Raw genomic sequence first — 21,594 nt, 5'->3', positions numbered from 1 at the left:
CTTCAGGGCCTGGGTAGAAATCAATTAAATAGTTCAAGAAAACTTCCCAGAAATAAAGAATATGAGTTTCTAAATTTAGAAAGCCCACTAAGTATCCAGGAAAATGGGGTAAAATAACAGATCCATGGCAAGGCACATCAACACAAAATTTTTCAATACTATAGTTAAAAGATTGTACAAGTTTCCAGCAGAGGGTGGGAGAGAAGAGTAAGCCACACACAAATGATCAGGAGTCCAAATGGATTTACGCTTCTTAACATACCATCAGAAGCTAGAATTCATTGGAGCAATGCCATCAAAATTCTGAAAACTTATTTCCAACTGATGATTGTATACCTAAACTAACAGCCTGCACGATGGCTGCTAGTTTAAAGATGTTTAAACAATTAAAGATGTTTTTAGACATTCAGGGTCTTAAATTGAGGTCTATGCACCCTTTCCAAGAAAGCTTCTCAAGGATGTTCTCTACCAAAACAACAGTAAACCAAAAAAGAGCAATACGAGTACATGGATATACGCATAGGCTAAAGGAGATCCAACATGGGAAAAAGAGGGAGGAAATCCTTGGAAGACAGTGTAGGGAGATGCCACGATAAAAACTATGTAACACACATAGAAAGAGTATCACTTCAGATTTCTTCACAAAGATGAAACTAATACCTGATGTGCCAGAATTTCATAACAACTTTGGAAAATTGAAGGGGTCTACAGTTTATTAGAGGTCAAGTACAATAGAAAGAAAACAAGTTGATTATTCACTCCAAGGCAACCAGCTTCTTCCCTCTCTTTCCAGAATTCATGTCCACTGACTCCCAGTCAAGAGAAGGGAAAACTAAGAGTAACTACTCACTTCACTTCCCTCCAGACTTAGAGTATCAGTAAGAAATCTCAAGACTTGCCCACTCAGACACATGACTTCTGGAGGGAGGCAGGCAGGCAGTTGAGAGTGCTCCCAAAGCCTCAGGTCTTCCCTTAGCTGCCACTCTTTCCAAATTAAAAAAAAATGCCTTTAGCTCATGTATCATTCCTTGTTTGGATGCTGCTGAAAAATCTCTTCCATGTGTTTATGATTCCGTGTTCATTTCCTTTAATGGCAAGAGACATTAATCTAGCTTCTTTCTACCGACTTTATGTCTGATTCATTGTTTTTTGTCTCCCATAACACCTAAACACAATGCTTTGTGTTTAGTAAGTGCTCACACAGTGAGCAAATAATTGGAACTGAATCTAGTAAAAAATCTCCTCTTACAATATTTTTGGTCCATTCCTGACCTTAAATTAGATGCAAATATTTTATCCAGCATGTTCTAATCCATTTTTTAAAAAATAAAAAGTACACCTTCATGCAAAGTGAAACTGAAAAAATACTTGGGCTGAATAACCTAGTATATACATGCAAAAGATGAGAATGCACCTGTTAATAACAGTGCTTTCCCAGAAGTAACGAGAAGGAAAGAAGAGAAGGGAGAACACTTTTTCGGCCGGCATTAAAAGCTAACACTCTTGTGAAGCAACGGCAGGTTTATTTCTGAAGGCTTACAGTTAATAAGGTGGAACACCAGATATCAGCAAGGCTTTGTCAAATCAAAACGTTTTTTAAGTGTAATCATAGAGAAAATAATGAATACCCAAATCCTGAAAAACGAATTAAAAAGTTCATGAAAGAAACTGCCATTTAATCCTAAATTCAGAAAACACAGTAATAATTTCCAGTGTTTATTAAATCTGTTGAAAGATGTGTATTTTCTGACACTGATCCGCTAAATCGCTTCAGCTTCTTGGTATCTTCATCCAAAAGTCTAACCTCTAAAAATTTTTTATCCTCTGACTTCATTACGCTTAGAAATTTCCAGGCAAAGTATTATTCACAGATATTACTGTCTATTTAACTAATTTCCTTCAGATTTTTACAAAGCCTCAAATCAATGACTAAATGAAAACATGTTCCAACTTACTGAGTGGAAATAAAGCAGCAGATGTGGCAACTGAAAGCTTCAAGGAACAGAAAGCCGATTCTTCAGGGGAGTGAAACTTGGAATAACTTCAGCTGTGGAAAAGGGCTCCCATCCCCCCACTTTGGAATATTTTATGAAGAAAATAAAAGCATTCAAATACCAAAGGAAAAAAAAACACTTAAAGGATGGAAAATGTTGCCAGTGGGACCTACACTTTTAAGTATCAATCAAGTAGAGAGTTAGCCATATGCAAAGCTTCAAGAATTTCATCAGTAAGGACCATTCCTCTTCTTGGCAAGTTCATAAAAATGGCTATTTCTTTGTAATAGAAATCATTCTTTCGTTCTCTCCTTTCTAATCACAAAAGCATGTGCAAGCCTATGCCTATCCCCTGATCACCCAGTTACACACAGTGATGGCTTCATATGTCATATACACCTAGGTACATGATAAAATGTTTGCCAAGACTGCCTTTCCAACAATACCTGCCTCGATCCCCTGATGATGCCCCACGTATCCCCCCAAATACAAGCTCATTCAATTCTCTATTAAACACAACAATTTTTCTCACCAGTTAAAAGAGATGAACTTACACATGCCTTAGAAATGTTCAACAGGAAAAATGTTAATGACTGAGTTTGGAAAAGTAATAAGATCAAATTCAGTTTGCACTTTGCAGATGAGAAACTGAAGGCCTGGAAAAGTAAAATGATGTCGCCAAGGTCACAAGGCTACTTTCATGCAGCCATCAGTAGTATCACGTTTTGTGTCTATAGGACAGAGAGAGGTAAAGAACAGAAAGGGGCACTGAGATGGGGAAAAGCAGCTGAACAGGAGGTTAGACTATATCCAGGGAATAAGCATGTCAGAAGGCTGCAAAGCAAGAAAGTACTGCAATTTTAAGGAACTAAAAAAAATGCTTCTAAATATGCTACACACCACTCAAGTTGGATAAATAAGATGCTAAACACTATCTGCCACTGTAGCAAATATTTAGCCTTCTGATTCATGTGATCACCTCTTCACAAGACTATATCTTACTCCCTGGATGTAAAATTCACTGCAGTACAGACATAAGGACATATAGACCAATGGGACAGAGTGGAGTCCAGAAATAAACCCTTATATTTACAGTCAAGCGATTTTCAACAAAGCTGTCAAGGCAATTCAATAGGGATAGGAGAGTATTTTTGAACAAACAGTGCTGAGACAACTGCATTCCACATACAAATAGATGAACTTAGACCCTTACCTCGCAGTATACACAAGAATTAACCAAAATGGATTAGAGACATGAATGTGAGAGCTAAAATTACAAAACTTTTAGGAGAAAATATTCAAGACCTTGGGTTAGGCAAAAATTTCTTAGATCTGATACCAAAAGCACAATCAAAACAGGAAAGAACTGATAAACTGCACTTCATCAAAATTCAAAGCTTTGGGGCTTCAAAAGACACCATTAAGAAAATAAAAAGAGGGCCTGCCTAGTGGTGCGTTGGTTAAGAGCTGGCTTGGGACGCCAGCTCTGAGCAGCAGGGCCCTGGTTCGGATCCCACATGAGAGCCAGTGACACTGCCCTCTACAGCTAAGATGGTGAGCAACCGTTCCACCTGGAGCTCAGCTGCCATGAGTCAAAGGCGACGGCGTAGGCTGCAGCCCCTGCTGCAGTGGGCTGCCATAAGCTACCGTGTGTGGCCAGCAGTCAGCGTGAGCAGCCAACAGCCAGTGTGAGCTGCCAAGAGCTGCTGTGAGTGGCCGTCCAGAGGCCGGCGACCGATCTGCCTCATCTGGAAAGAGTGCAATGATAATACCAACATGGGCCAGGGAAGCGACGTCCTCCATAACTAGACCGAAGAACAAAAGGACAGCAACTTGTCTGTTTCCCTTCCCCTGATTTCCCAGTGCTGTTTCCCTCCCCCAACTCCCCAATAAAATCTTTAAAAAAAAAAAAAAGGAAAGAAAATAAAAAGACAAGGCACGAACTGGGAAAAAATATTTGCAAATCACATATCTGATAAAGGACTTGTATCTGGAAGATACAAAGAACTCCAGGATACACAACTCAACATTAAGAAGACAAATGCCCAATTAAAAAATGGGCAAATAATTTAAGTAGACAGTTCACCAAAGAAGCTATAGGAATCACTAATAAGCACATGCAAAGATATTCAGCATCATTAGTCACCAGGAAAATGAAAATCAAAACCACAACAAAATATACCACTTCACACCTACTAGGATAGCCATAATAAAAAACATAATCAATGTTGGTGAAGATGTGAAAAACAGTAATCCTCACACATTGCTTGTGGGAATGTAAAATGGTACACACTTTAGAAAACAGTTTGGCAGTTTTTTTTTTATCAAGTTAATCATAAATTTACCATATACCCAGCAATTCTCCTCCTAGCTGTGTACCCACAAGAAATTAAAACATGAATATACCAAGACTTGTATTGAAATGTTCACAGCGGCATTGTGCATAACAAGCAAAAAGTAGAAACAACTCAGATGTCTATAAAACTGAAGAATGGATAGACACAGTGTGGTACAGCCATACAACGAATGCTATTAAGCAATAAAAAGGAATGCTGACACATGCTACAACATGGATGAACCTCAAAAATGTTATACAAAGTAAAGGAAGCCAGGCATAAAAGGTCCCATACTGTATGAGTCTATTTATATAAAATGTTCAGAAAAGACAACTCTATAGAAACATAAAGTAGATCAGTGGTTGGCGGGCATGGGAATTAACTGTGGAAAGGCATAAGGGATATTATTGGGGTGCTGAAAATGTCTAAAACTGTATTATGGTGACAGTAGCACAATTTGGTAAATTTACTAGAAATCACTGAGTTGTATGCTTAAAATGGATGAACTTTATGGCCTGCAAATTATAACTCGATCATTTTTTAAAGCTAAGGGTGGAAAGAAGTATAATTAATCATACGGGAGGAAGAATATGGATGAGACAAGAAGGGCCATAGTTTACCATTGCTGAAACCAGAGGTTCAGTATACTATTCCTTTTCTTTTATATATATATAATATACATATATATTTAAATTTTTTGATACTAATTTTTTTATTATTAAAAAAACACATTCCTAAGATCTCCAAGTATTTATGAAGGCAAATTTTCTTTCCTGTCTCCCTGAAGTGCCTCGCAGAAATCTGGCCAACACTGTAAATCACGAAGAAGAGAACACAGGAAAACAGTATCAGTTTCTCGCATATAGAGGGCACCATATTTATTCTGTATCTTTTAACTTTAGATATTAGTGTTATAACCTAGAGAAAAATAATGCATGCCCCCGCCATGTTAAATTAATATACACTGCTTTCTCTGATAACAGACCTGCTGCAACAAAGGTCTGAACAAAGATTCCCTAGCTTCAAAGTATTCTGATGGAGAACAAAGCGACTGCATTGTCTGGATCTCAGGCTCCTCGCCTGTAATACCTGCAAGTTGACCCAGATGACATTTCAGTTCTCTTTTGGCACTGACACTCTATGATTCTAGACTTTATTTGCCAGCGTTTCCCAATAACTCTTTCTTCTTGCACCATGGACTATGTGATAAGGGTTAACTAGTTCCCAGGAGGAAAACCAGTCATAGCGAAGCAACAAAAACACAGGAGATTTAACCTTGGGAAACTCAAGTTGCATTTCTCATATTACATTTATATAAATGCATTTCTCCTAATTTTACTATTATTAAACTCCTTAGGTTGGTTTGAAATACAAGCTGTGTATGTATGTGTGTGTGTGTGTGTGTGTGTGTGTGTGTGTGTGAGGGCGGGGGGGATAGTGCACGCTGAAGGGAAGGCAGGGAGGCAACCTGGAAAAAGTCTATTCAAAAAAGTCGAGAACCATGTGATTTCGCTGATATGTGAGATACACAATTGAAAGCAACAAAGGAACAAGACAAACGAAGAAACAAAAACTCATAGACACAGACAACAGTTTAGTGGTGACCAGAGGGAAAGGGGGGAGGGAGGGAGGATGATAGAAGAGGGTAAAGGGGGGTCAAATATATGGTGATGGAAGGAGAACTGACTCTGGGTGGTGAGCACGCAATGTGATATACAGATGATGTAGTACAGAAATGCACATTTGAAACCTGGTAATTTTACTAACCATTGCCACCCCAATAAATTTAATTTAAAAAAAAGAAAAAGTCTATTATCTTGAAGCTGTCACTTTTCCATCATGAATTTTAAGAATGTGACATATAGTCAGAACAACTGCTAAGTCTTAAGCATTTCAAAATGAGATTGTGATGACTGCTCCACACTGAAGTTTCTCAAGCACTCCACAACCTTTTTTTTGCAATATGGATTAAATCTAGCACTGCAATAACCTGTTCTAAGACTTCCCAGGGACACAGGTTACAAATCCATCTCCCCTGCGCTCCAGTCTTTTTGCTGTCAGCAGACATTAGACCTCTGGTCTGCACTTACTCCTGAAATATGCTTTTCCCAGGGCATGCCAGGCCATGGTATTACGTCCCTTACTGAACTCATGGATTCTCATGGAGTCGGGTCCAGTTGTCAGGACAAAGAAAGCTGGTATTTACATAGAAGGCCCTGAAGGGTTCTGCGTAGGGAAGTGACATCATAATTGTGTTTAAGAAAATTAATCCTGGGCCGGCTGAGTGGCGCGTTGGTTAAGAACTGGCTTGGGACACCAGAGGGCCCTGGTTCGGATCCCACATATGAGGGCCAGTGACACTGCCCTCTACAGCTAAGATGCTGAAACAACAGCTCAACCTGGAGCTGGGCTGCCATGAGTCGCCGGCGATGGCGTGGGCTGCAGCCCCTGTGGCAGTGGGTTGCCATGGGCTACCGTGTGTAGCCAGCAGCCAGCATGAGCGGCCAGCAGCCACCGTGAGCGGCCGCCCAGAGGCCGGCGACTGATCTGCCTCACCTGGGAAGAGCGCAATGATGGTGCCAACTTGGGCCAGTGAAGCAACGTCCTCCACAACTAGACTGAAGAACAAAAGGACAGCAACTTGTCTGTTCCCCTTCCCCCAATTCCCCAGCACTGTTCCCATCCCTCCACTTCGCCAATAAAAATCTTAAAAAAAAAAAAAAGAAAATTAATCCTGTTGCTCCATGAAGGAAAGAACGAAGCAAGCAAACCAGACTGCAGATTACTATGGTAGCTCCCCAGGCCAACTGGTATTAAGTGAACCAAAGCAAATATCAAAGAAAAATCAACAGCATTTGACTCCCAAAATCATATCCATCCTTCAAAGGTTAGCTCAACAGCCTTGTGCACACGCCCCTCCCCCGCCCCCAACACATCCACGGCTCATTCTAGTTATAAGCCACCCAAGCTCAGCACCCTCTCACATGTAACTGTAAACTGACTGGCAGAATTCAGGGCCATGTTCATATTCCTCTTAGAATTCTCCACAGTACCAAGCACACATAAAGTGCTCAGTACTGGTTACATGAATACAACACTTTTCCTGGTCATCACTACTGAAGTCTATTTCAGTTTGCATGATTCTACAAACTCAAATGCGTTTGAGGACTTCAGTGGTGTATTGAGAATTATATCGTTTTATGGTATTCTTCAACTCATAAGTTTTGTGACAGTCATAAGTGGAATGTCCAACAATAAGAAAACGGTTAAATAAACCATGGTCAAAATTAATAAAGGTAATAAAACAGAGTCTCACCATTTTGCAAGTACCAATGAAACAATGGATCTAAGCAGTGGTTTGCTGGAAACAGTTCAGACCAGCTTGTGAAAGCCAACTGTGCACATCTGTTCCAACTCCACACTCAGTGACACATCAGTAAGAGTGAAATTGGCCATGGCAGGAGTGTTTATACCATCAAAATTGGCAAATGGCCACTTGTTAAACATTTACCAACACACTGCTGGATGTAGGCAGTGATCAATACCTGACAAAACCATTAGTGAAAAGGCTGCTGGGGATCTTTATCATAATGGATGAATCAGGCTAATACTTCATGAACCCACTGATCAAGCAAACATCACAAAACAGTGGCATCAGACAGCAGGGACTTCCTAATGTAATGCAGTAGGAAGTACACAGCATCACTAGGAAGGATTCTTGCCAAAAAGAGAGTCTGATTATAATCAAGCCTAAATCTACCTACCAATGTATAGGAAATACAGGAGATGGGAGAACAGACAACCAGCCAAATACAGAATGCGGAACTGTCTGCAGGGTGGTTGATCTTATGAATGAATGAATGACTGCTGGGGGTGGATTAAAGGAGGACCCTATCAATTAAAAGAGACTTAACAGATGTCAAAACAAACAGAATGTGCACGTACGCCTTGTTTGGATCCTGATTTGAACAAAGCCACTATAAGAAGACATGCTTGAGACAATTCAGGGAATCTGAACACGGGGTAGATACTAGATAATATTAAGGGAATATTGTCCATTTTGTTACATATGATCAAGGTTTAGTAGTTAAGGCTTTTTAAAGGCCCTATCTGTTAGAGATACATATAAAGTATTTATGTATGAAATTATACAATATCTAGCATTTACTTCAAAATAATCTGGGGCTGGGGTTTCTCTTTTACATACATTTGAAATTTTCCATAATACAGTTTTTAACAGAGTAGCCAGTGTATAGAGCAGATATAATTACAAAATTATCAGTACTGACATGGATATAGCTCCAAGAAGTAATGTAGTTTGAAAAAGCATGGGGGAAACATGTATAATGTGACACCAGTTAAAGATTAAAAAAAACATGAAATTGATGTCACAGGTACACATGTACATTCATAAATGCACCAGAAACTGTCTCAGGAATACATTCCCTGGGGAGGACACTGGGCTTAGCGAGGATGAGCTTAAGGGACAGACCTGTAACGTTTGAATTTTATATACAAGAAAGTGTCTATCACTCAAATGAGTTCTGTAAGCATTTTAAAAATAAAGGGTATACTAACATTTCCCAGTACATCCTCCAGAGACTCGTCCTGCTCCGTCCCACACGCCCTTTAAAGGACTCAGCCAGACAGGGCTAGCTGTACAACTGGAGGGTGCATGTAAAAGAGAATGCACCCTGCCCAACAGCAGGATTGGCTGTCCCCTCACCTTGGCGAGCCTTTGTAAAACTTCTCCAGGCTTCTGACTTCTGCAGGAACGAATTACAGCATTGTGCTGGTACAGAAACTCTCACATAACTTATTGGGGGGGGATCCCTATAGAGAAAGAAACAGGAAAAGGCCAAAAGACAAGGACAGAGAGCACATGGCAACCACACCTTCCAAAGACTGGGACTGGCAGGTATCTAGATGAGCACGCTGGATACTGGCACAGACGAGCTTGGAAATACCAGGACTACATTTTCACCTCTGAAAATGTTCCTCCAACCCAACAACCCAAATATACTTCTCTATGTGTGAACGACCTTTCAGACTTCAAATCCCATGACAAAGTAACACTACACTGCAGCCAACACCTTTTATCTGTCAACTACTGAGAAGCTCAAGGGAAACCTCGTTTGCTGTCACGATGAATTCTGAGTGTTGTTTCTCACGACAGACCCCACCACAAATAAGATCAGGCCTGAAAGCAAGGATTCAGGTCTAGAAAGCACGGACAGGCCATTCCTTGGCCTGTCAAAGACAAATGACTGCAGTGGCAGCCAAAATGGATACACTGGACTTCATCAAAATTAAAAACGTTTGCACTTCAAAGAACAACATCAAAAAAGTTGAAAGGACAGCCCACCAGATGAGAGAAAATATCTATAAATCATATATCTGAAAAGGGACTTGTATCCAGAATATATAAAGAGAGCTTACAATTCAACAATAAAAAGACAAATAACCCAATTTAAGAATGGGCAAAGATTCTGAATAGACATTTCTCCAAAGATGACATAAATATGGCCAAGAAGCACATGAAAAGATGTTCAACATCAGCAGTCATTAGAAAATGCAAATCAAAACCATGATAAGATATCACTTTATACCTATTATGATGGCTAAAAGAAAAAGGACAGGCAATAACAAGTGTTTCAAGGATATGAGAAAATAGTAATCTTCATTCACTGCTAGTGACGTGGCAAATTGGTGCAGCTGCTTTGGAAAACAGTTTGGCAGTTCAACATGTTCAACACAGTTACCATATGAGCCAGAAATTCCACTCCCGTGTATTGTAAATACCCAAGAGAAAGGGACACATGTTTACACAAATACTTGTGCATGAATATTCACAGCAGCATTATTCATAACAGCCAAAAAGTGGAAATGGATGGAAAGATACCCTGGTCATAAAGATACCCTGGAAATGTCCATCGACTGATAAATGGATAAAATGTGTCGTGTCCATACAATGGAATATTACTCATCCATAAAAGGAATGAAGTACTGACACACGCTACAACCTGGATAAACCTTGAAGACATTATGTTAAGTGAAAGAAGCCAGGTACAAGACACCATATATCATATGATTCCATTAACATGGAATGTCCAGAACAGGCAAATTCATAGAAACAAAGCAGGTTAGTGGTTGCCAACGGCTGGGGGTCGGGGGAGGAAAGATGGGGAAGGGGTTTTGAGCGGTGATGAAAATGTTCTGAAAGTCTATACTGCTGGTGGTTACACAACACCATAAATATACTAAAAGCTACTTAACTGTATACTTTAAAAGAGTGAATTTTATAGTATGTGGGTTATATATATACTCAATAGAGGTTCCATTTAAAAAAAAACTGTCTAGACTACCAAACTGAACCCTTGGCTGGCTGTGCCCTGCAGACCCAAAAGTTTGGGGGTGGGGCAGGACTCCCATAATCCTACTAGATTTTTTAATCCCACTATATTTTAAAGGGGAACAAGTAGTGCTCACAGGAATGATACAATATGGACACCCTATAAGGTCAAAGTCATCTGTGTGGCCAAATTCATCCTTTAGAGAAAGAACGTGAAAGGTAAGTTTGGTCTTGACAACATCGCTTATTCCCAAGGACTTTACCTATTTCTCAAGGTGCAGAAAGAAATCATCTGTAGGAAACCCAGGAAACTATTCTCAGCTTACCTCTCCATAAACACACACCCCTTCTAAGACAGAGCCCTCACCACAACACTTTGCCCACCTGTACATCTCACATAGAGAGAGGCTTTGGAAGTCCTCCAAAACTAATCCTCATTGTTGGAGGGGCACTGAAGAGGAATCAGAACACAGCAGAGCTTTCAAGAATGCTCTGGAATGTTTTGTCATTTCAGTTGCCTTCCAGGAGGTGGCAGCAGACTGGTCATAGAGATACCCTGGATAAATAATGGTAGGCAAGTTTTCAGACAGGTAAACTCAGCAGGGAAGAACATCTCGTACTCTCAGGTACCATCTGGTCATTGCAGCTATAGAGTGAAAAGTAAATTTTTTGTAATAGGTAATATCTGTACATGAGGCAAAATTTAAAAGATACAAATGGTATTCAATGAAAAGGAAGTTTCTCTCACTCCTGTCCCCAGGCATCCTGTTCTCTTCCTCAGAGGCAACCACTGTTATTAGTTTCTTAAGTATCTTTCCAGAAACTGTCAATACATTTAAGAACATACGAGTACATCATATTCCGCAGCATGCCTTTTTCACTTAATGTATCTCAGACAGTTCTCCACTTAGTACACATACCTTGTTCTTTTTAATGGCTTCATAGGATTCTACGACATGGATATACTGTAATTTATTATCCACGGAATTGTTATTATCACAGTCTAAAGCACAGATAAGACATGAGCTATCCATGCACAGATACTATCCATGGATGTGTTTTGTTCAGCCATCACAGTGGTTTTAGCATGTGGATCTCAATATATTTGGCCATATGGAAAGTGGTGGAGAGAGCTGTCTACCAACATATACTCTCACCTTTTACAGTAAGAGGGTGTCACTGGGAAATGGCTCCCCTGCCAGAAACTCCAATCTTAGCTGCCTGGCAGCTGGCTAGCCATGGGGCTAGGTCTCCACAGTTAGATGTGAATGGACATGGTGAGGGTTCCTGGTCTGAAGCTTTAGAAGGAGAGCTGTATCCCCTCCACCCTATGTCTGTCTTCTACCCGGTGGATGCTCAATGACTGGAACAGGGCTGCTGTAGCAGAGGCAGCACTGAGGCAGCTGACCATCACCATGGAAACCTTGGGCTGCAAAGCTTAGGCATGGCTTTGCAAGGGGCGGGTCAGTGTCAAAAGTGGAAGGAGGGGAGTTCCCATGCTACACAGTGGAACAGAAAGAAACCCTTTTACGAAAAAAAATTACCTTATGAAAACAACAGTTTCAATGAGGAAAAGGAGGTTATGGTCTAAAAAGCACTGCCTTCCAAGTTCTGGCAATTATGACTAAAACTGCTATAAACATCCATGTGCACATTTTATGTGTGGACATAAGTTTTCGATTCCATTGGGTAAATACCAAGGAGCAAGACTGCTGGATCATATTGTAAGAGTATGTTCAGTTTTGTAAGAAACTGCAAACTGTCATCCAAAGTGGCTGGGCCATTTCGCATTCCCACCAACGATGAATGAAGAGTTACTGTTGCACCACATCCTTGCCAAAACTTGGAAGCAACCAAGAGGTCCATCAGTAAGTGAATGAATAAACGTGGTCCATCCAGACAATGGAATATTATTCAGTGCTAAAAAGAAATGAGCTATCAAGCCATGAAAAGACATGGAGGAAACTTAAATGCATATTACTAAGTGAGAGAAGCTAATCTGAAATGACTACATATTGTATGATTCCAACTACTATATGACATTCTGAAAAAGGTAAAACTATGGTGACAATAAAAAGATCAGTGGTTGCCAGGGGTTGGGGGGGTAAGAGGAAGGGATAAAGCACAGAGGTGGAGCACAGAGGATGTTTAGGGCAGTGAAAATACTCTGTATGGTATTATAAATAATGGATACATGTTATTATACATTTGCCCAAACTCATAGAATGTTTAATACCAACAGGGAACCATAATGTAAACCATGGGCTTTGAGTCACTATGATGTGTCAATGCAGGTTCATCAATTGTAACATTCCACTCCTGGGTATTTATCCAAAAAAATCCAAAACACTAATTCGAAAAGATATGTGGACCCCTGTGTTCACTGCAGCGCTACTTACAATAGCCAAGATATGGAAACAAACAAAATGCCCATCAAAACACAACTGGATAAAGAAATTGTGGTACATTTATACAATGGAATATTACTCTGCCATAAAAAAAGAATAAAATCTTATCATTGCGAAAACATGGATGGACCTAGAGGGTATTATGCTAAACAGTGGGGATGTTGATCACGGGAAATGCGCCGGGGGTACACAGGAAAAATCTCTGTACCTTTCCCCAAATTTTGCTGTGAACCTAAAAAATGCTCTTAAAAAATAAAGTCAATTTAAAACATGAAAAAAAAAAGGATTGCTTGGATAGTATGACTTTTCTTACAGGAACTTCAGTAGTGAAATGTTTCGTGGCTATAAGTACAGAGCTCTAAAATCTAAACATCGGTGAGCAAGTCCTGGGTTAGATGCCTCTGGATTTTGTCTGCTTACGTAATTACTGACTTAAACCATCATGCACATTGTCATTTGCTCTCACACACAGCAGCTGTGTGGAACAGAGAGGATGGTTCCACGACCTGGATCTGCTATCACAAAGGTGATCCTTTCACACACAGTGATGCTATATGAACGTCTCCCTAGGAAAACACATGCTTTCAGTGTAATGCCAGCACCTACCTACAGCCCTGGGATCATCTAGACTCCTGTAAATCACATGTTCACACTCTCTCTACAGACATCAAAGTTAAAGCCAATGGTCCCCCACTGCCAGAGTTGACCTTGTTCATTTTTATCGACTTCCATTCTAAATCATCCCTTGTTCTTCTCCAAGCATGTTACCTGTCTTCATAAATTTGAAGGCATTAGTGGCACTCATTTCTAAACTATTTCCTTAAATCCTATCCAAATCCTACACCAACTCTGATTCAGCAATTTAGTCTCATTCACTCTGCTTTTCACAATCCTGTGATTCTCATTTTTTAAAGCATTAGCTTCATTTTATCTTTCCCTTTCAACTCAGGTCCACATCTTGTTTCACTGTACATTCTCTCCTCTCTTTTCTTTACCTTTCCTTATTCTTCTGTTGTTATAAACAGCGTTGCCCCAGTAGAGTCTGTCTTAGGTGATAAAGTTGGCAGAAAGGTAGAGTACTGGGGGCTGGAAGGACACGGACCCAGTGAAGGAGCAGGTTAGGTTTTCTTCCTCATGGCCACCCTCATACTCCCAAGTGCTTCGGAGAAGGCTGGTCCACAACCTTGTAGGAAAAGTGAAGAGGTGACAAGTGGTCCCCGTGGATAGGCAAAAAGATGTAGCAACAGAAGCTGAGCGAGGCTTCTGAGCAGGCAATTCACAAAAAGAACACCAATGTCCAATGATGATATGAAAAGATGTTCCGTCTCACTAGGAATCAAAGAAATACAAACGTCTGCCTATCAGATTGATAACATTGAAAAGATGAACATTAACCAGTATTGATGAGAGTGCGAGGAAACACTCTCAGACAATGTTGGCTGTAGGGGAAGCTGGTAGGTCCAAGTTTTCTGCAGCATAGTTTAGCAACAAATATCTAGACTTCAGGCGTCTATGGCCTCTGACTCAGCAACTCCAATGTGCAAGATTCGGCCCGAGAAAATAAGTAGATAAGGAAAGAAAGGTAGGGATACAAAGACCATAAAAACCTCTGCCTTGTTTATGATGTGAGGGCAAAGTCAGGTAGGTGGGGGAGCATGGGAAAGAAGCCCAGGGCCTGTGGTTGGGGAGCGGGGGAGGAGGGAGGAGAGAAGAGAAACAGACAGGGAAGGGGAGGAGAGGGGAGCAGGATGGAGCACAGAGGGGTGTGAGGAGGGGGAAAGGGGGAAGAGAGGCTTACAGAGGGCTGCGTGAGAAAGGAGCAAGAAGAGCGTGCGCCAGGAGTAGTGTGTGAGGTGAGAGAGAACTGTGGGGAAGAACAGAAGACTAGGAGCGGACGCAGGGCAAGAAGCAAGTCTCCATCAGTGCACCAACTATGGTACTTCCGTGGCACACGGCACTAAAAGAACAATGCAGCTCTCTGTTAGGAAATGGAAAGACAGTTCACTGGGACGCTCCGGATACAGGACAGCAAACATAGTGTGGCCGAGTTTATAAATAGTGACACCCAAAGACAAGTGCAGCCGAGGGGTTACTACATGGGTATCACGGCTCTCACTGGGTGCACTATTCTGAGGTTTATAGTCCTCTTCATGCTTTCCTAGCCTGTCAGGATTTCAGTAAGCAATTTCTCCCAAGATGCAACACACTACAATTCTACAGAACTTAGACCTTTGTCCTTTCCTATGAGAATTAATCAACATGGAAACGAATTAAGCAGATGCAATGGTTCCACCTGCTTTTCATACTGCAGACGTGCTGCTCACATGTGATCAATTTCAAGTGCTCGTTAAAATGTCATTTGAGTAAACCTGTACTGGAAAGACAATGGAGGTAGGCTATAAATATAGATGTCACCCGCTTAGCTGTTCCTGGGACATTTATCAAACCAAAATACTTCTCTCTCAGTCACATCAACAGTGGAGATGTAAAAAGCTGTCTTAATTCAGGTTCTCCCAAAAGCAACCCCTAACACAGGGACTGGGGAACAGGTCTTTTATTCGGGCATGGGGAAAGTGAGGCAAAGCAGGAGGGAAGGAAGCCAAGAGAGGGTGTGTTAATGAATGGAGTGCTACAGCAGGCAACTGGTGGTAACCGCTGCAAACCCTCCGAGGAACAGTGGGGAACATATCACAGAACTGTCCCACTGGTGGTCACAAGGGGCCGGGGGCTCTGTCCTCAGGCTCCCTCCCTCATCAGTCTGCTGTGGGAATGAGCACCTACGGGCCAAACATGGCGCTGTTTGGACTGTGTTTATTATCTCACCAAACCCCACCAACTCCATGGAGTATTGGCCCTATTTGACAGATTAGCGATCTCAGATGCACAAAGATTACGCCATTTGCTGAAAATCAGTTCACAAGCAGCTGAGCTGGACTCTGAGAGCAGTCTTGCCTCTTCCACTCTGCGCTGCAGTGTCATAAAAGCCACAGCACATCCATTCTCAACACAGCTCACACTCCCTGTACTGACACAGCCCGAGAGATACTTGCAAGTTTCCAGCCTCTCTCCTTGCAAGAAAAATGTACTGAGATAGCTGCCCAGATTGTGTGAATCTTCTTGCATCCATCGAAAAATCTTCTAGGTCATAATCCGCCAGCCATGTGAGATTTTTATAGCATCATCATCCATAGCTACTCCCATCCCAAATACCGGTCACTATGAAATTATACCAGAATTTGGATCAAAGTATGCGGGAAAATTCAAGGCAAATTTTTATCTGATGAACTCATGGCAGAGAATCAAATTTCATAGAGCGCTCCAGATTCTCATATATTAAAAAAACATTCTATAACTTTACTGTGAAGAGAGTACTTTATTAGAACAAATAAAACATGCTGAGCTCTGCCGGGACACAGGGGTCATGCTAATGTGTGAGCCAAAGACTCTTTTCTTGCTTTAGAAAAGATAATCATCTGGAAATCACTAGCATCTGAGGTTGGCTTGATTTAAAATGCACACAGATATAGAAAGTTCCAGGAAATCACTGTATGTATAGCTTGCCTACCAGTGGAAAGACCCTTGCTGCTCCCCAGATAACACTTGGGACAGCGCTGTATCCTAGCACCTTCGTTAAAGCAAAGGCAAGGTTCTCATCTGCCCTTCCGTAGGCCCCTCTGTGGACATCCCTGACTTTACAGGGAGCCAGCGGAGCAGACAGGCCCCTCTGACACCTCACCAACCACACTCCCTGAGAGTTCCAGCCCCCAAAGCCCCAGAGCAGCCACCTGCAGGCGCCCTTGTCCTAACCCCACCACCAACCACCTAACCATCAGTCACATGAGAAAGCAGAGCCCCCTCAGCATGAAACCCTACAGGACACAGGCTCTTCGCCACAAGGATAAAACACAGGAAATTCTGACGAGACACTGATCACCCAGGTCTTTCACAGAACCGCAGAAGCATCTGAGGAAATGACAGACAGCAATCTTGTATACAAATTACCAGGATGCAGAGAACAAGACCCCAGCCACGCACTCAGTGGGCTGTCTGGGGCTGAAGCATTTTTATCCTCTTAGTACAATTTCATTATTCCTGATCCAGAGCAAGTGTGGGCAAGGTTCCAGGCACATGTGATAGCTATTTGCCTAGAACTGCTTTCCCTCCCCAGATTCCCACAGCAGTGTGTAGACCTTCCTGGGGTGGGAAACAGCCAGCTCTGCTCGTTTCCTGGGCTCACAAAGGCCTCTGTGGCAGACACCCATCCACTGACTCCAACAGGGAAGGGAAGGGCTGGGGTGCAGAGCTGGGGCACTTCACCTGGCACACTGGGCTGGAAGACTTTATTCAGATCCAAGGAGGAGGCTCTGGAATGGGTTTTCTGTGGCCGCGGTGGCGGGGTGGGTGGGTCCTCGCCTCTTTTCATGGCCTCTTCTATGGAGGTGCTAGAGTAAGATCTGCAGCAAAATAAGGGAAGGTCAGAAGGGAGACAGGAAAGCTTTACGCTCTGAAGTTGGGTTGAAATGGAAAATACCCACAAAAGTCAAAGCTACTGCAAGCAACCGTGGATTCTACTGTCCCCTACATGTCCCTATCTGCAATAACTGCCCAAACCCCCAGCCATGAATCAGAATCTTTTCTAACCTCTTTGCTTTTATTATACCTTAGACCTAAATTTACCCAAAAGGAAAAGCTTTCTGGAAATTCAAATCCGTTTCTATGGGAACTGTTAATAAGAATAGCATGTAAACCCTTCCGCTTAGGTACTTGCATATTTTAACGGAAGGGCTCCCTGGTATAAACTGATAGCACAATATTCCTCCTGTTTACATGCAAATGCGATGACAGGCACACATGGAGTTGGGACAGATAAGCTGAGAGTAAGAATCAAACGTTCAAGGGACTATTCCACAAATGACAAGTCAGAAGAGGAGAACACACATCAATCAGGTCATCTTACCATAAGAAATGCGGGTTTGGGGCAATTTTCAAACCCAAGGCCTCCTCTTAACCTCCTCCCTCAATCTGCGACAAGGCAGTAGCTACTTAGCCAATTTCTAAGATTCTAACTCCAATAATGACACTTAACGAAAAATGAACTACACAACTTGCCTAAGGTCACACAGCTAGGAAGTTACATAGGTTCGATTTGAACTCTGGTCTCTTTGCTTCTAAATACCATTTTTAAAATGTTCCAATACTGCCTATGAGCCAGGGAAGAAATGTTTTGGTGGTAGCGGCTAGACCATTTATTACAGGCTACTTATTTTCTGAGTTAATTCAACTCGTCTATTGCTTAGAAATAGGTTTGTGGAACAAGTTCCCAGTATGATTTGCTAAGAAGTGGATGTATGCATCTGTTCCATTCAACTTCTTGGCTAAGTGCGTGTCAAAGGAGAAAATGACCTTTGAGTCTGAATATGTCCGAGAGCCAAATTAACCTCAGAAAACTGTCTTTAGTATTTAGCTATTAGAGTGGCCCTTCTGAAATTAGAATCTATCCATTTCTATTCAGCAGCTTCAGTTCTTGCTAATGCTGGTTTTGACCACGAGTTTTCATTTTCCTGAATAATTCCTCAAGGTTTCTTGGTGGTAGTCGAGAGATTTGTCTGCCATGCAAGGTTGCAATCTTTAATAAAGCCACTGTAATGGCATGTGACGTGCTCTGGGGTGGTCCCTGTAACATAAGTGGTGAGACCGGGAAGGCAAAGGCATGTAGGAACTAGCAGGAAGAATGCTCCAACACTTTCAACCAGAATAAAAGGGAAGTGATAAGAAAGGACAACAAAGTTTTCAAATGGGAATGCTTGATTAAAAAAGGAAATTAGAGGCCCTAGCTAGAAATTTTAAAACTTTGTGTGCCAAATATAGCTTTAGTGACATTTTTCACTTAAGAAAGACAAAAGATTGTGTATGTATATCAATAATGTGTGGGCATATATACACACAGTTAAGCACACTATCCCATTCGACAGAGCTCATTCCATTTTATTTCCATATATAGCCTGTGTATTTATATTTTGGAAAGTTAACTGAATATCAAATAAGTGATACTGAAAAACTATGACTGCAACCAATTAAAATACAATTAGCAGGGAATCAACAAAATGACGAGTGCAGTAGTGTCAGAATGGTGGTTTTACCTCTTGCCCTTACATTTGTACAAAGCTGTATTATTATTCTAAAAAGGAGGATAAAAAATGAATTGATTCTCTTGGTCTCAATAAAGACCCAGTTGGGAGTAGTGAAAACATAAACATCCAAATTAGACCAGCAGACCAATCCCTAAAAGAATAAAATATAAAATTTAGCCAGTGATATTAGTAACAGAAAATGTGACTATGAGATTTTGTAATTTCACTCACTTTGGGAGAGACAGGAAGTCAGCAGAAGTGAAACCTGTGAGGTACAATTTACAGCTAGCATAGTGCACATAAGTAGATTTCTGCAATTCAAAGGTTTTTCCTACCATGAGGGCAGACGAATGTTTCTATACCTACATCCTAAAGCCAGTACAGACTAATGTGTAAAAGATCCACCATACTTTTTTTAAAAAGAGTAAATGTGATAACCATAGAGAGAAATAATGCCTATACCTTTCTTTCCTACCAAAATGAATTACTGTATCTGTTGATTTTAAAAATATGAATATAGACATTTGTACCTTCTATAAACAAGGAAACAAAACCCCAGTTTGGAAAATTCAGACATAAAAGATAAACTAAGAGACAAGATTTCCTTAAATGTCAGTATCTCAAGCCTATAGAATGTGATCAGATTTAAATTCACTTTTTCGGGAATGCGTCTAGTAGCAAAAGGAGGGACAAAGCCACTAAGAGCCAAAGCACAACCTGGAAAGGACACACAGTGTCCTGCCTTACACTGCAATCTACTGGTGACAAGCGGTCCCCATACCTTCTTCCCTCTTGATGGTCTATTAGTGTTTCTGTAATTTCTCCTCACTCCTCCCTTCTGATGTTTGATGCCAACCACAGATCTGCCTCACTGGATCTCCCTGCTCTGCTAGTCTCTAATGATTTCAAAACTGTGAAGCCGAGAAGAGAGGCTCTAAGGCAGGATGGAGCAGACCACAAGCACTGCTTACCCGAGGCGTCGCGCCTCACTGAAATCACCATATGCATGTTTGTTCCCTAGATTTTGTTCTCTAGATCGTACCCCCAACTTTGTACTTTCCGGCGTTCGCCTCACCAGGATAGTAAATATCAGTGACAGTTACCTTTTAACCGTATTTCCTTCTTTCCGAAGCTACTTCCCCCTATTCATTATCACCCTGCAACCACTGGGGCATGTCACACAAGCCACTTCTTCATGGCAGGTGACCAGAGAGCAGCAGCCACCATCTTTCAGACTGATAAACACAGAAGCTAAGAGTCTCCCCGGCAGCACCAGTTCGGCCCCCCATGACAAGTAAACTCACCCATATCCTAAGCTTCAAATCGAAAGGAAAAGGAGATTGTGGGTTGGGTGGGTTAGTTCTAGTCCGGGAGAGGGCACAAAGGGCATCAAAGCAGAAATGAAACAAACTCTACCTGGATCTCGGTCTTGCTTTGAGACTGCTGGAATCCTTAGGAGTGGCTGAAACAAAGATTAGTTGTTGTTTGCTTGGGTTTCATTTCTGCGGTTAAACAGGTTTATATGCTGCCCTTGGGCTAGTACAGAACACATCAACAGGTCAACAGGAGGTACAGGTGTCCACGTGGAGAGCTTGACCACTTCCACAGTTTCATGATTTTGTAATTTTATTTCTAAAGCTAGAGGCACAATGAAAAGGAGAGAAAAGCCAACATTTTCCTTTCATCAGAACAGTAAGAAGCCATTCTCAGATCGAGGTTGATTAATGAGGAAATTCCACTCTAGAAAGATAACCTTCTCATGGGGTTATCTGTTTATATAATGACGGGTTCAGACTTGAGGGTTTCTTGGTGTAGCATGATAGCCTAGTAAAAGATTTTGAACCCTTGAAGGCTAGGAAGAAATCCACTGGGCTACATGTGAAGGTTTTCTTAAAATACACTACCAGAGCAGCATGACCACAAGAAATCAGAGCTCCCACAAGGAAGTTGCAATGAGCTATGCAGCTTTTCCGAAAAGAAAATGTTCTTGTGTCCCCCTGTCTCAGTGACCAAGTTGTATAGAGGATACTATGGAGTGAAATCATTCAAATATTTTGTCAGCCATACAACTTTTCCTTCTCAAATTTCAGTCACAAACTAACTTGCTTACGAGCAATGCCCCTAACGCCTACTTTCCCATCACAACTTGTTGGGAGTAATTAGAAACATTTACAAAAACATTAATCCTCTTTCTATGTTTTCAATCTTCTATGGAAGACAAGTTTGGAAACCACTAGCTATGCTGAGGTTTTGCAAACACTGCAAAATTTTCACCATGAAATGTCATAAAAATTCATAGAAAAAGCACTGCTAACTAGGAACAAGGAGAATAGAGTATATATTGTTTGCACAAATCCTTCCAGAAAGAAAATG

General features: G+C 41.4%; 1 protein-coding gene across 8 annotated transcripts in view; it reads right to left on the bottom strand.

Moving 5' to 3' along the window:
* The window catches only part of REPS2 (RALBP1 associated Eps domain containing 2), a 192,654-nt gene that overhangs the window by 59,249 nt on the left and 111,811 nt on the right, over positions 1-21,594 (bottom strand). For 6 of the 8 annotated variants that reach the window (XM_019666628.1, XM_019666608.1, XM_019666617.1 and 3 more), the window contains 2 exons: positions 20,638-20,683; positions 17,408-17,544 (listed from right to left, as the gene is read on the bottom strand). The exons of the other annotated variants lie outside the window; for them this stretch is intronic. In XM_019666628.1, coding sequence (XP_019522173.1) covers positions 17,408-17,544; positions 20,638-20,683 — 183 coding nt within the window. The remainder of the gene's footprint in view (positions 1-17,407; positions 17,545-20,637; positions 20,684-21,594) is intronic. 8 annotated transcript variants of the gene reach the window in all.

Source organism: Hipposideros armiger, unplaced genomic scaffold, assembly GCF_001890085.2.
Source record: "Hipposideros armiger isolate ML-2016 unplaced genomic scaffold, ASM189008v1 scaffold_13, whole genome shotgun sequence".
Lineage (NCBI taxonomy): Eukaryota > Metazoa > Chordata > Mammalia > Chiroptera > Hipposideridae > Hipposideros > Hipposideros armiger.
This window is presented reverse-complemented; position numbering and strand designations above follow the sequence as displayed.